We start from the raw sequence: 16,278 nt of genomic DNA, 5'->3' as shown, positions 1-16,278 counted from the left end.
CAAAATGCTCAATAAAAAAAGGCCTTACCCAGAAATTTACTTTAATATCACATCCCGCACACCAGGCCCTTCTCTTTCCTCCCCCAGCTCCTGGAGGGCTCCGGTGCGTAGCCATAGCTGGTGGTCTACTAGCCGGCTTGTACTCTCTTTCCATTTCTGGATCCCATCTCAAGTAGGGAGGGATCCAGCAGCCTGATCCAGTTTGCCTGATGCAAAATATTGTGCACACACTTTGTGGCCATGCTCACATTTCTGGCTAGGATTCAACTAATTAGGGAAACAGAGCTAACAGCCAGTGGATCATACTCTGTCTGCAGTCAAGCTGCAGGGAGCAGGTTGTAAGGCAGACACGTGCTTGGCGTTAACTGATAAAATGCTTCGCACCAATCCCTGCAAATTCCTTGCCTTACTAAATTCAGCAAAACTTGCCCTGTGAAATAAGTTATACCAATGACAGCCACTATTTGGGGTGTTTTGCCAATCGAAACCATTACAAATCTTGCCCCTGCCAACATTGACACAAAATGAAGCTGTCCTATCTAGAACGTTAGCAAGCTTTCTAAGGCATGTTTAGTGCCTGACACCTTGTCATCTCCAAATGTTATTTGACAGATGAAAAGTCATTTGACATGAAAAAAAGAAGAAAGAACGAGGAGGAGAAGTTATGGGTGAAACAGCAACAGGGAACAGCAATGACAGGTTTCATTTCTTTTGGTCGGGTTTCCACTCCTTGCTCTTCCCCCTGAAACTAGCCCTTCATTTTCTTTCCCAGCGAGCAGTGCAAGGGTGCATCAAGCGTGAAGAGATGGCTAGCTTTTCCTGTTAGCTTAAGCATGTCAGTCTAAATTGCAGTACTTCTCTGGTTCAGTTTCCGCAAAAAGGCCACCACATTGTGCTTTGCCGCCTGGCCACGCTTAGCAGTTATAACCTGTTTTGCAAATGCTGTTTGTGCCTGAAATTGCCTCCATAAACTACTGCTCCTTGAGCAGGTCCTGCCCTTGTTGCCACCAAATCCAACTAACCAGTTACAAAGAAATGCCAAATTCAGTAAGAGCTGAGCTGCCATTGCCTTGGTATGACACTCCTCCAGTTACATAGAAGTTTTTTGCTTATTTTTGCAATCCTATCAGGCTGAAGCCTCAATAAAATGCAAACAGAAAGCAGAGGTGTGACACAAGCTGTGGGAGCTTAAAAGAAGGAATAACTGTTAATGCTTCATTTGGTATGAAAAGGTGATATTTGCTGTATGTTTTAGCAAGTATTATGCTGTGTGGCGATTGACTTGTTAATCACCTCTCTGTATGGAGCAGAAATACGCATTTGCAGGCTAGCAAGAGGCTTGCTAGAACCACGTGCAGAGCATCAACATAAGTAGGGTGCTTATGCATGTATCATTGAGTGGTGCAGATTGGAAGGGACCTTTTAAGTTCATCTAGTCCAACCTCCCCTGGAATGAGCAGGGACATCTTCAACTAGATCAGGTTGCTCAGAGCTACATCCAACCTGACCTTGAATGTTTCCAGGGATGGGGCATCTACCACCCCTCTGGGCAACCTATGCCAATGTTCCACCACCCTCATCATGAAAAATTTCTTCCTTACATCTAGTCTGAATCTACCCTCTTTTAGTTTAAAACCATCACCCCTTGCCCGATTGCTACAGGCCCTAGTGAGAAATCTGTCCCCATCTTTCCTGTGTACCCCCTTTAAGTATTGAAAGGTTGCAATAAGGTCTCCCCAGAGCCTTCTCTTCTCCAGGCAGAACAACCGCAACTCTCTCAGCCTGTCCTCATAGGAGAGGTGCTCCAGCCCCCTGATCATTTTTGTGGCCTCCTCCAGACCCGCTCCAACAGGTTCATGTACTTCCTCTGCTGAGGACTCAAAAGCTGGATGCAGTACTCCAGGTGGGGTCTCACTAGAGTTGAGTAGAGTAGAGGGGCAGAATCACCTCCCTTGACCTGCTAGTCATGCTTCTTTTGATCAGCCCAGGCTATGGTTGGCTTTCTGGCCTGCAGGCGCATATTGTTGGCTCACGTCCAGCTTTTCATCCACCAACACCCCCAAGTCCTTCTCTTCAGAGCTGCTCTCAATCCTTCATCCCCCAGCCTCTATTGGTATCAGGGATTGCTCTGATCCAGGTGCAGGACCCTGCACTTGGCCTTGTTGAATCTTATGAGGTTCGCATGGACCCACTTCTCAAGCCTGTTAAGTGTTGTGTTTTCAAACATGCTTAGGCAACACAAAAATATTTTCCAAAGGCAACTTCAGCATTTTAGCTAGTAACCAAGAAGTCAAGAAGTCTACTTAGGTTTGTGAGTTCTTTTTATTTCAGGGTTCTGCCTTTCCTGTTTTTCTTTTCTTTTCTTTTTTTTTTTTCCCCACTTGCATGCAAGCCAGAATCATCAGCAAACACAGCTTCAACTGTGTGCGTGGCAGAGCTGGGATACTGGTTTACAAACATCCATAAAATACTTTTTAGTCATTTTTATTCAGGATCTTTGTTGATGCTCTTAGCCATGAGGATAAACAGTTGCATTCAGCCCTCTCAGTTTTTCACCCTACAAGGTAGGAAGAAGTTGCTCATTTGCAAATGTTCTTGTGCACACAGAAATCACTAGTGAAACAACCCAAACACAGAGCAAAACAAAGTAAATAGTGGCTGTGATTGCCGAGCTGTTTCTCACATACATTTCCTTCCCTCCTAGCATGTAATACTGCCCCTTGCAAAGTAGACTAGTGGTCTCTTTTGGCTACCTAAAAATACACCCCTATCATGGAAACAAAATAACACGACATTGAAAAAAACCCCAACTATCTAAAAATCAGTCCGCCAGCCTGTAACTACAGGAAGGACAGAGGTATTTTTTTCTGCCAGCAAGAAGCAGATGTTCATAGTTTTAAGATGCATTTGGATTTTGCTGGAAACCAAAACCACCCCTAATATGATATTAAACAAACTGAGAATGTAACAGTATGTCTCATAAACATTTGTTGGGTTTTAGCCCTGCAAACTACATATACTTATATTTTTAGTGCTCGTGTACTTAGAAAGTGGCAAATAAGAAGAAAAATCTAGAGATCCTAGTAAGACAATACTTAGTTATGCTTAAGTCTGGTAAGGAACAGACACAAACCAACAAGAGATCTGGTTAGAAAGAAGTTTTTCACTGTCACACTGTATGCAGAAAATTTAAGTTTCTTATCGCTTGTACTGGACGGAAGAGAGCTTTATCTGTTGCTGTACTTCTTGGCAGACTTCTATGGCAAATCCTACATTAACCAAATTCCTACTTAATTTGATTTCTGTGTACAGTCCTATTACCTACATGCTCCTTTCTAAAACTGAATTCCTGTTATTTGGCTTTAGTGTCCCCTGTGAAAGAATGCTATACAGAATGAAGTTAGCTATTGGGCTTTACACCATGGCAATTTTAGTAGAAGTGGACACAATGTAAAATGTAAAAACATCCCGACTTGTCAGGGATAAAGAATATTTCCATGTCCTAAACAAATGCACGATGATTAATCATGTGCAAGAAAGCACATGGTTGCAAACTACAGAAGACGACGGTGAATGTGGGTTTTTTCAGTATATTTTCTGGACAGCCATTTAACACTGATTTTTTGTGAAATAAAATTTCACTTTTTTTTGGTGAATTTAATTGTGAAAAATACCACATTCCTAACCAAGATGCTTAGCGTACGCTAATGGTAGGGACAGCAAGAGAAAAGGTAGTTCTAGCTGCTGCGAATTATCTCCCCTGACACATTCCACCAATCAGCAACTGATTTTCAGTTGTTCACATTCCTAAAACCATACAGGCTGTTTTGAAGTGGAATATATAAAAATGTAATGTAAACCATTGTAGTGTCCAAGATGCAAAATAATTCTAAGAAAATGAAGCTTACAGATAATTCCAGAAATAATGACAAATAGGAAAAAAAAAAAACCCACCTGGAAAGATATTTTGATTTTCTTCAGGAAGTATTGGATAGATGGAATGGTTCCATAAGTAATTTAATCAACCTGATACAGTTCAAAATCCTAAAATGGGATTTCATAAAACCCCTACAATAAACTGAACTAACAATGAAAAGGATTTGTCTGAAAAAAAAGAGTTTATTTGAAAAACACTCAGTAACTATTATTAAGCAATTATGTTTCCCCTCTACATTAACTTATTTACATATACTATATATATACATATACAGAGTTATAATTTGAATTGTGCATTACTATAATGAATCCATGGAACTATGTATTGTACAACCACTTGGTTTAAGGCTTTGCACTTCTTGGATATAATACTGTCTTTTTTTTGTCTGAAATTGTCTAAAAGTTAAGCACATGTAAGACATGCTACCTCAATGCACTGCTAGTAATTTCCTGTAGACACTGTTATTCACATTAGTAGAGCACGTAGCCCTTCTACTAGTGGTTGACATTGACTGGCCACTGCTGTTACTACTGTTAGGATCAAAAGCCTTTTTACAATTGAAGAGATTGAAAAGTTGCCTCTGATACTGAGAAGAAGCATAGTAGTAAATAAAGGGGTCGATGCAACAGCTAACGCTGCTGATACAAACACAGAGGAGATAGGCAAAGTAGAGATACTCTAAGCTGTTGTCATAAGAAAAATGGATATAATGAATTAATAGGAGGACATTTGTTGGTCCAAAGCAAAGAACAAAAACAGAAAAAACAGCCACACACAAGAGCAAGGCACGCGTCTTCTTATTTTGTTTTGCAACAATGGTAGAAGAACTAAGACATCGAATGATACACACGTAACAGACAGTAGAAATTATAAATGGCACTACAAAAAACACAGAAGAGAAGATGGAGAAGAAGTGGAGGTAATAGCCATGAAGTTCAGATTCTCTTAGCACATCGTGGCAAGTAGTTATATTTAACTTGGGTATTTCCATTGTTTGCTCTCTGATGAGAAAAGGTATAACCCCAGTTATTGCTACAAGCCATATGATGACACAAGTCAACGAGGCACGTGTTAATGTACGCCACCCAAGAGACTGCATGGGATACACCACTGCTAAGAAGCGATCGAAGCTTATGCTCGTCATAAGCATTATTGAACAGTACATGTTACAGTAGAAGGCAGCAGTGATGAAACGGCACATCTGAGGTCCAAAAACCCAGTCGTTTCCAGCAAAGTGATAAGCAATCTTAAAAGGAAGCACGCTTACAAACAGGACATCTGCAAGGGCCAAATTCAGCATGTATACTACGGCTGGCTTTTCCATTTTCATTTTTTTCAGGAACACGAGTATCGCTGTAATGTTCAGAGGGAGACTCAGCACAAGCACTAAGGTGTAAACTGAAGGAACAAAACGTGTCAGCCATGGACTAGTGAGGTATCTCGCTGTTTGCACTGACACTGTTTGTTGTTCACGTAGGAAAGATCCAGTCTGATTGGTGGCGCCCGATCCAACTTCCAAGTCATTTTCAGTATCACCTTCAGTAGGTATACGGTCGTCCTGGTGTACAAAAGAGAGTACAAAACTTCTGATGTGTGGTACGCTGCTGTTATATGGGGAGGCTGAAAAATAAGAAAGTATTAAGATTAATAAGCAAATATTTACATGCTATGGGGAAGCAAAAACACCTTTCAAAAAGGAAAGCTAAGGTCATATTAGCAACACAAAATAATAAGGTTAATTTCTGATTCAAAGCACGGACTGCCCACAAATATTAGTTCAGCCCTTTTTATTTTAGCTCCGGTTATAAGTTTGGGTAAGATGTCGTGCTTTGTCTCCTATCTCTTGGCTTGGAAGCTTTTTATGGTAGGGACTCTACCTGTGCTTAAGGATCCAACCTCATCTATGTTCTCTTTAGGCTACTTTAACACAAATACAACAGTAAATATGCCACCCTTGAACCGTCTTTGCCAGCCCCTTCCTACATTTTGTAAGAAATGAGGTGCTGGGATAAATACTAGTATTCATATGCAAAATTCCCATTAGAAGTACTTGTCACCAAAATAATAAAAAGTTACAGTGCAATTAAAACATCAAGTTACTGAAATACTTCTTCGTGTTCTGGCGACATCTTGCTCAACCCGATGGCCCCCATCAAGACAGGATGGCAGAAGTCTGCATGCGAGGTGGATGTGGATTAACCTTTGGCTTGTATCAGACAGGTAGCCACAGATTGCACTGAAACACTTCCCCAGTTCTGCTCATCCTGCCCCACAGGGTAGGACAGCACGTGTCCACTTCTGAAACCTGCCACTGGTGTGCCCTCTACAGCAGGGTCTTCTGCAGCATGGCAGCATTCTTCTCAGCTGTGACTGAGCAGAAGAGTGTCAGGACAAGGTATCTCTGCTTGCGAATGCGGCAAGCTACTTAAGACATTGTTTCAGAAAAGTTGTTTGTATAGAGACTTATTTTGGAAGACTGTTGTTTACACCTTCAGCTTAATCTAGTTAGGCATCGGATAATTCAAGCGTGCTATGGGCAGACAGAAGCGAGAGAGTTACTACTCCTTAAGCAATTATGCATCTACATGTGAAGCTGATCCTTTGTTGAATCCTAGACAACTGAAATAAAACTGAAGGTGTGTTAGCTTAAATCAGTGAGCTGAAAGTACACAGGCATGATTCACTGGTTTAAGATGCTACTCGTTAGAAGCAATTATTTGTTCTACAGTAATTCAAAGCATTTTTTTATGCAGATGAGAACAAAAGCACTGAAGGAGGCAGATGGCAGAGAGGAGCGGCTGCAGCTTTAAGCAGGCAGTTACCTCCCTTTGTGTGCAGGCTGTGCGAGCAGGGCCCTGCCCAGCTTCAATTTTGGTGAAATTCAGACTTGAATATGGGGGGTGGGGTGGGGGCGTCAGAGGAGCCGTAGGGAAATCTGGGGGGTTTTTAAAGCTGCTGTGCTGTATGTATCATGCTGTGTCACAGCAACATTCTGGGGGCAGAGGGGACAAAAGAGAGGAAGTGTTTTCGTATGCAAAGTGATTAGATTGCAACCTCTGCAGGCCAGAAAAAGACGCTGGATGAGAATTTCATCCTGGGAGCTGGTTGCATAGACTGCAGTAGGAACAACTTAGTACTTTTACTGAAGCACAAACGTGAGATTCAGTGTTTGCACAGAACAGCACTAAACCAATTTATACGAGGGTACATTCTACCGTCTAAATGAGAATGCTAACAAAAGGCAAAACTATAGACACTTGATCTTTAACCTTACTTTAAAACTTTGGTCCAAGCGGTTGGATGGCTCAAGGAATCAGCTCCTAGTTCATCCGTTCAGGTCCAGCACAAGTTATATCTAACACCTCTAACTTCAGCCTGTGGCTGACATAAAATACAGCTAGGTGATTTCCAGTACTTAGTGATCATTGCAATAGAAATCTGTCAGAATTGACACCATCGGTATTCATCCCTTTTGGGAGGACTGTAATCATACTTGAATGTAAAAAAAAAAAATAATTTCTCCCAAGGCTTGTCTCCAGTACATGTAAGTTTTATGACTTCAAGCCTTTGAATGCTGTGAATATGTATTTCTTCCACTGACATTTCTATAACAGCAGATTTCTGAAACAGAAGACAGTGATGATGATCCTAGTCCGCGAAGGGCTACATGTCCCTCTTGGTTTCTCCACCAATGAAGAGCAGGGTGGAGAACCAAACGAAGAGGTGACAGGGTGTCATGTGAGGAAGGCATGTTTTTGGAGAACACGGATATAAATCAGCTTGATGAAGAGGGAGCGTAAACCTGTGTCTGGAGTGAGGACCTGCATTGCCAAGACGACCTCTGCATGACGTGGTAACTGAGGTGCTTCCAGTGAGCACCCCTCTCATGCCAGTATCCCTGAACTCTGAAGGGCTTTGCCTGCGCTGCCTCACCTGAGCTAAGAGGTGTTGCAGTGCCTCACTTTTTGAGGACTCACTTTTTGAGTCACTCACTTTTTGAGGACTAGTGAGCAAACAAGTCAGACCCACTGGCCCTTAATGACTGAGGTTAAGTCACTTAATCTGGAAGCCCTTGGTGGTAACTTGACCAATTTCTCGTCAGTGACTCTAACTTAGACCAGTATGAAAATATGCTAAAGGAAAAAAATTATGATTGGGACAGTTACCTTTTATTGAGTACTGACCTTTGTCATAGCTATTGCTTATAGTTACTTGAACATTGCTAATAATTTTAATTACATCCTGAATTCATGGAGCTAACTTATTTACAGCTTTTTTAGATGAAAGTATTTAGAGTCTGCATTACCCCATTATCAAACTTCTCTAAAAGTAGAATGCTATTACAATAATTCAGGACAAAAATATTTCTCAAACCTCAAACTTGCTATTTCTTTGCACTTGATAATTTAGAGAGTGGGTATTTAAACTGTCTTGATCAAATTCAATTTAAATTTAAAAACCACGTATCAGTTCGTTTCCTATGCAAAGCTGCTTGTATGTTTGTATGACACAGCGGCTGTGTATTATTAGAAAAAACAATAGCCAACTTCGTGCTTTCTAAAACAGAAAGGAAGATAGCTACTGCCCTGAGGTTCTGGATTCCTTTTCTGTCAGTGTTTATTTGAAAAAGCTGACAATCAGATTTATACACAGAAGGGAAGAGGATGAAATTACATCATATTATTTCAAAATATCTTAATGAACCTTGACAATAAACATAAAGGTCAGTAATGGGAAACAGGCGTTACCTGTAAGCTGGGATAGTACAAGACAGCCAATACAGCAGTTCTAAAGAAATGATTTAAAAACTACACTTACATAGCTACAGCTATACCAGCATCTGTCAGATGTTCCTTTCCAGCTGTTTTAAAGCTGTAGATCACCTGTCTAAACCATATTTCACTACAGCTTAAGTAATTTTTAATAATACAAATCATCTGTTAGGGAAACAGAGGTAAAGCTTGTATAATGGTCATAAATGCTCGGTCACCCTCTTTTTGGTAGGCTGTCATCCGATCCTTTTGGAAGAGGTCAAACCTGGTGGATTACTATTTTTACGACTGATAGTATTCTCACTGCTGATATGACACAGTTAAGTATCAAAGTACTTGGAAAATATAAATTGGTATGAAAGAAGAGGACTAAGAAACTAAGAACAAAGAAAGAGCAGGATAAAACATTGAGATTTTATCCTTGTTGTGTGCAGTCAGGACACCAAACAACGTACATACAGTCTTGTCTTTGCTTCCCATAAGGACTTCGAAAGGCAAAGATTAGGTAGAATCACACTCAAATTGCCTGCAGTTTTGTTTTACTGCCTGTGGTCTTTGCACTGATTCTCCCACAAGGACATAGAGAAATGATGTAGAAAGCTCAGTAAGTTTGGAATTGTTTGATTTTAACAATCTATACTGTGCTGTTTCCCATCAAGTACTACATACTGTTAGTCTCATGATTAGCATATGCATATTCTGCTTACCCTGAAAAGCACTGCTTTTTTTTTTTTTTTTTTTCCAGAGCTATGTTATAATTTCCTTTTATGTCTACTTTCACATGCAAGGGACTACTGCACATACTGTTCTGTGAAAGGAGAAGTAAGACAGCAAAAGACATAAAGGTTTCAATCAATCTTAAAAAGCACTCTTGAGCTCCAGAAAAACATTTCAAAGTATTTCTGTAGATCCATAAATCTGGACAGGATGTTACAAACCAGCAACATTCATGTCCCAGGGGATATCTTTGTGAGGTGGAAAACTAAACAATAGGCTCCTACTCAAGCCAATTAAATATGTTTCCAATTTGCTGCTGGACAATTAATACCGATTTCTAGTCATTACAGTCATTGCAGCTGACAGCTGCACCCATACTGCTGGCTTGTAACAAAAAGTCAGTTTCTCTTATCTCCCCTTTGTATAATCTGCAGTGATAAGCATCTGGAATCTAAATTACTCAGTGGCCCATAAATTAGGTACTCACAGGCAGAATGTGAAATGTATGACAGACACGTTTATAAACAAGTAAGACACAATCTTGTACCACAGATGACAATTATTTGCTTTTGTAAAAATAAACACCATATTGTCTTTAAAATATCGCCTCTAGCCCACATCTCCATTTAAACAAAATTTCTTATTGTATTACACAAGTGATGCAGTAGCAATTTGAACATATTTTCCTAAAGCATTGTTGTCTTGCAACCAGATGTCTGCTCTTTTTTGCTTTCCTTTCTCAATCTCTTGCAGCACAGGTGCTGGCTTCAAGCAATGATAACGTCTCTCTATCTGGCTATCAGTGTCCTAATGCAGGAAAGTCCGGGCAGGTCCAGACCTCAGCCGGCCACCTGATCAGCTGATCTGCAAACACCTAGCGCCAACCCACTGCCAAGCTATTGCTTTTTCACCTGCCCACAGGACCAGCACCGGCCAGTAACGTGGTGACTTTGGGTACTGAAGGAGCAAAGGAAAAGCAGGGAGAAGCCGCAGGTGCAATGGCAGAGCAGACCTGGGCATACAGCAGTCAACGCATCGGTGATGGGAATTAAGCACTTTGTTGTGGAAACAGGGAAGGTTATCCAAGACAGTGGAGAAATGATATTATTACAGTGGGAGCGAGCACAAGGAGAGCAGAAGACATGTTCAGATGGCTAGGCTTTATTAGTTCTGCTACGCATGAAGAAACTTGCTTTGAATTTTTCTCTTCCTAGTGATGTAATACAGTAACTATTTCAATCATTATTTCCTAAGGAAGCAGCAAATAGTATAATCTGGAGTGCTCTTTAATGAAGACTGTAATTGCAAAAAGCAGGAAAACAAGTTTCAATGTTTCCATAAACTGGAAGTATAGTACCCACAGTACAATCTTTTTTCTAGCGTTAGCATGTATAATTTGTCTTTTACACCCCCACCCCCCCTTTTTTTAGAAGGACATTTCCCCTAGACTTCCAGTACGAACATGATTGTGATCTCTTCAAGGACACTTGTCCTTGTGCCAAAAAGTTGTTTAGCCAAAACTATTTGCCCCCTCTGATACTTCCCTCCCAGCATAACTACAAACACTAGCTCTGTCCCCTTTCAGCCTTCATTTTAGAAGTCAAAGTATGGCACGCTCTGTAATTTCCCCTTAGCTGTTCCTCAAATCAGCCCTTTTCTGTTCATAGAGCTTGAACTGAGTCTTCCCAGCAGGCATCTCATGGGGCTCAGTTATTTGTACAGCAACACTATGATCACTATATGATTGAAAGAAATGTTAAACTGAATTTTACAGAAAAAAAAACGTTGCTAATATCTATATGCATAATCTTGCCCATTGTACTGTTGTACTTCTACCAGAAACTGGGAGGTTATATGCATGCATGTCTTCTGTTACCCTCCTTCCCTCAGCATCTGCATTGTCAGACAAGCTCTGAGCTAGACAGATCCACGGTCTCACCAGTTATAGCCACTGATGTTGCTATTAGTGCTATTTCTAATTGAATAACCATGAAGGTCTTCTACTTGGGGTGGATATTCTGAACTATTTTGTGTTGGCAGATCTTCCAAACATTGTGCTACCTACAAATTCAGCTGCCGCTCCATCTTCTGAAGTTGTTAACGAAAGGCAATGCTAGTTTTTTTAAGGGAGTCCACCAGCCCATCTCGCCAGCCTGCTCACTTCTTCCCATCATAACCTGCTGTTGCCCGGTGGCCTCTTTCGCCATGGGACACCTGTAAACCATCCTTCTCCATCGATGATAGATAACCTTACCTGCGGCACTGCGTCTTTCTCAGATCTATGGCATTTCCTTTATTAAAAAAAAAAAAAAAAAGTTCTCAAAAAGCACCTGTCAGACGTTGCTTTACCCAGGCCAACTTGATGTTTTAGCCTCTCCTCTGCCCGCTGCTGTGAGAACCAGCCCAGCGCCGCGTTCCATGCGACGCCGAAGAAAACTCCACTCTGAGCTCCGACTGAAACTTCAGCGCCGGAGACCCCCGGCCCGGCTCCGCGCGGGCCGACGATGCTGCGCGATAACGCCCGTTGTGGTTATTTATTCCCCCCGGCCGGGGCGCAGGGCCCCGGCGCCGCTGCTCCGGCGGGGGTCCGGGCTCCCCGCTCGGCGCCCTCCGGAGCCTCTCGGCCGACCGCTTCCCAGGAGACCCCACCTGCAACGGGAGCGCTCAGGCCGCCCCCCCCTCCCGACCCCCGGCAGCTCCCCGGTGCGGAGCGGGGGGCGGCGACTCACCGGCCTGGGCAGTGGCGGCGGGCGGCGGCGGGCAGCCCAGCAGCGCCAGGGCGCAGAGCAGCGCGGGCAGCGCCCCCGGCCCCATGGCCGCCGCGCCGGTGGCGGGCCGCAGGGAGCTCCCTCCGCTCCTCCGTCCGTCTGTCCGTCCGTGCAGCGCAGGCGGAGGCGAAGGCGAAGGCGAATGCAGCCGAGGCGCGGCGGATGGTAACCGCCGGGAGGCCGGGGCTGGGGAAGGGCCGCCCCGGGAACGCCGGGGCTTCCTCCGGCGGCGGCGGCGGCGGCTGGGGGGGCGCCTTCCTGCCGCGCCGCCCCGCCGCGGGGGGGGGCGGGGGGGGCTGCGCGATGTCCCGCACCGCCCGCCGCGGAGGCAGGGGGGAGAGCCGGGCCCCGGCAGCGGAGGGGAGGGGAGAGCCGAGGCGGCCGCCCCCGCACCGCAGCAGCCCGGGCAGCAGCCCCCCGCCCGTGCGAAAACGGCAGCGGAAAGCGGCGGCGGCCAGACACCCGCTCCCCCCCGCCCAACTGGGAAAGGGGTCGTGGGCTCGGGCAGGGTGAGGAGGCAGAACAGGAGGTGCAGAACAAAGGGTTGTTTCTCAAGGGGTCGGTCGGAGCGTTGTTTTACCAAATTTTGGTCGCGCGACCCCCATTGGTAATGCCCCACAGGGGCACGGTTATGAGGTCTGTTGAAACATCTGCGTTACGCGTGATTGAAAGATCACTCTTGTGAGAAACACGGTCACTGTACTGAATTTTAGTCCGGGGCAAATTCGGTGGAGCAAAGAATATTTATTATAGCGCTGGGAGTTACACGGGGGATTTCTCCTCCTGTGGCTCATTTTTCTTTTACAAACGCTTGTTTTTATTTCCTATTCTTTATACTTACTCGTGTTTCTTCTTGGAACGTAATTTGCATAATCAATGAGGTTTTGGAATGCAACCCATCCCCGAGCACGCCCCCTCCCTTCTAGCGGCGCAGGCGTTATGTGTACTCAGGGGTCTTCCTGGTAGTCGTTGGAAGGAGGCTTGAAGTCTTTATCAGCATGTCCTTCTTGCGGCTTCTTTATTCTTTACACTCCTGTGGTTATCTTGGCTAACTACACCACCCTTTGTTCTGCATCCGTTCGGTACTTCCAACTGTTGCTTTCGTCTGATATCCCATCTAACACTATCCCTTTTCCAAACGCATAGCAAGCACACACCCATCTTAGCTGAAGCCATAGCAAGCACACATCCATTTTAGCTGAAGCAAAATTCTTTTGCTAAATCACTTATTATACGCTCATTTGGTAAAGCTCCCTGATACATAGATCCGCTTTGTACAAAGTAGATAACATCAAGCGTGCTTGTATTGCACGGGTTCCATAAGCTGACTGCTCCGCAAACACGGGGCAACCCAAAGGCGACTCCATACACAGCTTTGCTATCCTCCTGTCCATCTGTGCAAGACCCCCGAGGAAATGGTGCCACTCCAGGGCTCCAGTGGCACATGCCGTGGCCGGGAGGAAAGCTCGTGCTGTCCTTCACAGCTGCTCATGAATCAAGAGCTGGTTGAACTTAAACCTACGTGAAAGCTATAGAGGAAAATATTTTGGTAGCTTTGCAGCTATTATTTAGGCTCTTTTCTTTGAAAGTACTTATTCCACTGGTGTTTTGAGTGCTTTTTATTTCTTAGGTCTATAACGCAGTTGAAAGCTTTACAAGTGGACGCTCTTTGGTTTGCTAGGGTATGCTGTCCCATCCTCAACAGTATATCCTTCTGTTTACAGCAATACAGACAAAAAAAAAGGAGGGGTGGGGGGCAGAAGCTCCATTTAGAACTTGTTCATATGTATGAAGTGCCTTTATTACTGCAGAAGCACTGACCTTTGCTCTTAACTGAGCGAAAAATCCATGGAAAATAAATACTCCTGATCGCAAGTACTGGTTCCCAGTAAATTCTAATCTTTGCTTGCTCTACGATTTTCTTCCCACAATCCTACCAGTTGCTACATGTTACAGCACTGTTAAGGCTCTCTCCAATTTGTGTAGAGCGAGGACAAGTAACAAATACAAGATTTACAGCTGGCCAGCCTTTCTATGGCTCTGTCATCCCAAACTCACTAGGGAACCCTCACGAAACACCTTACACTATTCTTTTTCATTTATTTAGAAAATACATTAATCAGAGATAATTTCTTTTCATCTATTTGGGAAGATAAAGCAAAGTTATTCTCGGGCATTTCTGTGATCTCACAGATCTATAAACATGCCCAAAGGTAAGACTTAAAATTTTCTAAACCCCAAATAGAAGTGAACTAAATGTCAGTCTTCCTTAATGTAAACGTGTATTTGTAAATGCTATACCAGACCTTGGAAAAGCGTACATTTTCAGGACTTGTATTTCTTAAGTTTCGAGAAGCCTTAACCAGTGGGCCAGTGCTTGAGGGATAAACCAATCTACAGAATTTGTGAAAGATATGAAGGGAAACTCAGATCGGATCTGCAGGGAGAACCTTAGTTGCTGACATAAGGAACAGCCATAGGGCTATTGTCCTTTCCTCTTCATAAATTAGATTACTGTAAATATAGCGAGTGAATAAAAAAACCCAACACCATACTTGTTAAATTTTCTGACTGCATATGTATCCTGTGGTTACACAAATCAGCTTGCTACTTCCTCCCTAGATAAACTGATTGTAACAGAGGTTCATTACTTCTAACGCTTTTACTAGTTACTGCTTTTTGATTCTACTTCTTGCACCTTTTTCAGAGCTTTGTTTTTCGGCAGAAGCATGTTGCAGGACAAAACTTCATTCCTCTTAAACACACTAGGTCTACCAAAGCAGCTTACAAGCATACAATATAGTAAAATTGCTACATCATTACTGTTTGGGGAAGGAGCCATCTTTCTGCTGTTTAATACACCAATTACACTGGTGTGTGCCTGGGTGAGTAGTTACAGCTCAGACAGGATAAGGTTAGAAGGATATCTCGGAAGCAAAATCAGGTCTCCATGAAGAGGGTTTTCTGTCCAGTTGTGAACTTTTTGAAATCAGATGTGACTGTCACTCTTTGGATTTGCTGTGAGAGGGAAGTTTGATTGTGTTGCTCCTGTATTCTTGTAAAAAAAAGAAACAGCTATAGCAGGTTTACAGATAAGTGCAAAGTGAAACAGAACAAAGCTGTTGCTTGTGATGGCATTTGTCTGCTTGGCCAAAGAAGGAGGATGTTGTTCTGCAATTTTGTGGATAATTTTTATCTTCAAACCCTATCAGAATGGGTAAGTTCCGAAATAAACTCTAGGTTAACTGCCTAGCACTCTTAGTCAACTGTAGAGACAAGTGGTAGAAAACCAGAAACTGGAGGGCTAACAGGCTAAGACTATTAGCTATTATAGTTTCCTTTCACTGCCTCCAGCTTAAGGAAGACAAAATTGAGAGATAGGCAAGTCTTTCAAGGAGAGATGCATTTTCTCCTCTGGTGACAACTGATGTGTAGCCTTTATTGAGCTGTACTGCAGTTTTCCTCAGGTTTTGCACCAGCAATGCAAGTCTTTCCACAAGACCATTTAATGAATGAAACTGGTTTCATCAAGTCAAATCTATGAAGACCATAAATGGCAAGCTTGCAGCAGCTTCCAAAAAGCCCTTTTTTTTTTTCTGTTATATTGTTTAGTTAGGAATCATTGTGGTCATTCATGTTTCGCAAAGTTCATTTTCTGTTCAGTGGCAGGGCCCTAAATTGAACTAGTTAATTAAGAAAAAAAAGCTTCTAAATGGATTTAGAGAAGTTATATGGAAATTACTCTTTGATATGCAGACTGTACCTTTCATACATGTCATTAACTGGGGACCAAATAAATTTTCCTAAACATGTATATATCAGGAAATAACTGAGGAACACACTGTTTGCATTAGAACTAAGCAGTCACTACACGTGTCAAGTGAATTACACAAAACAGCATACCCAGGAGCGACTGACTTCCACAAAGGTTGTGGGGCTCTAGTATGTCTCTCCAGCAGCAGTCCAGGCTTTTAACACATTACCTCAAAGGTCTGGGCCGAGGACCGACATCCCACTTGCGCAGACTTAACTGCTCAACTGGAATTTTTCAAAAATATGTAGGGATTGGTCAAGTCTGCTACAA

General features: G+C 43.1%; 1 protein-coding gene across 1 annotated transcript; it reads right to left on the bottom strand.

Moving 5' to 3' along the window:
- Nucleotides 1–4,112: 4,112 nt before the first annotated feature.
- F2R (coagulation factor II thrombin receptor) lies at nucleotides 4,113–12,240 on the bottom strand (the record flags this gene model as incomplete). Its single annotated transcript, XM_082497997.1, has 2 exons — nucleotides 4,113–5,557; nucleotides 12,156–12,240. 2 exons carry the CDS (start codon nucleotides 12,238–12,240, stop codon nucleotides 4,365–4,367), a joined length of 1,278 nt encoding a protein of 425 aa, XP_082354123.1. The 3' UTR covers nucleotides 4,113–4,364.
- Nucleotides 12,241–16,278: the final 4,038 nt, after the last annotated feature.

The sequence above is a fragment of the Vanellus vanellus genome, assembly GCF_965231255.1.
Source record: "Vanellus vanellus genome assembly, chromosome: Z".
In the NCBI taxonomy this organism is placed as follows: domain Eukaryota; kingdom Metazoa; phylum Chordata; class Aves; order Charadriiformes; family Charadriidae; genus Vanellus; species Vanellus vanellus.
This window is presented reverse-complemented; position numbering and strand designations above follow the sequence as displayed.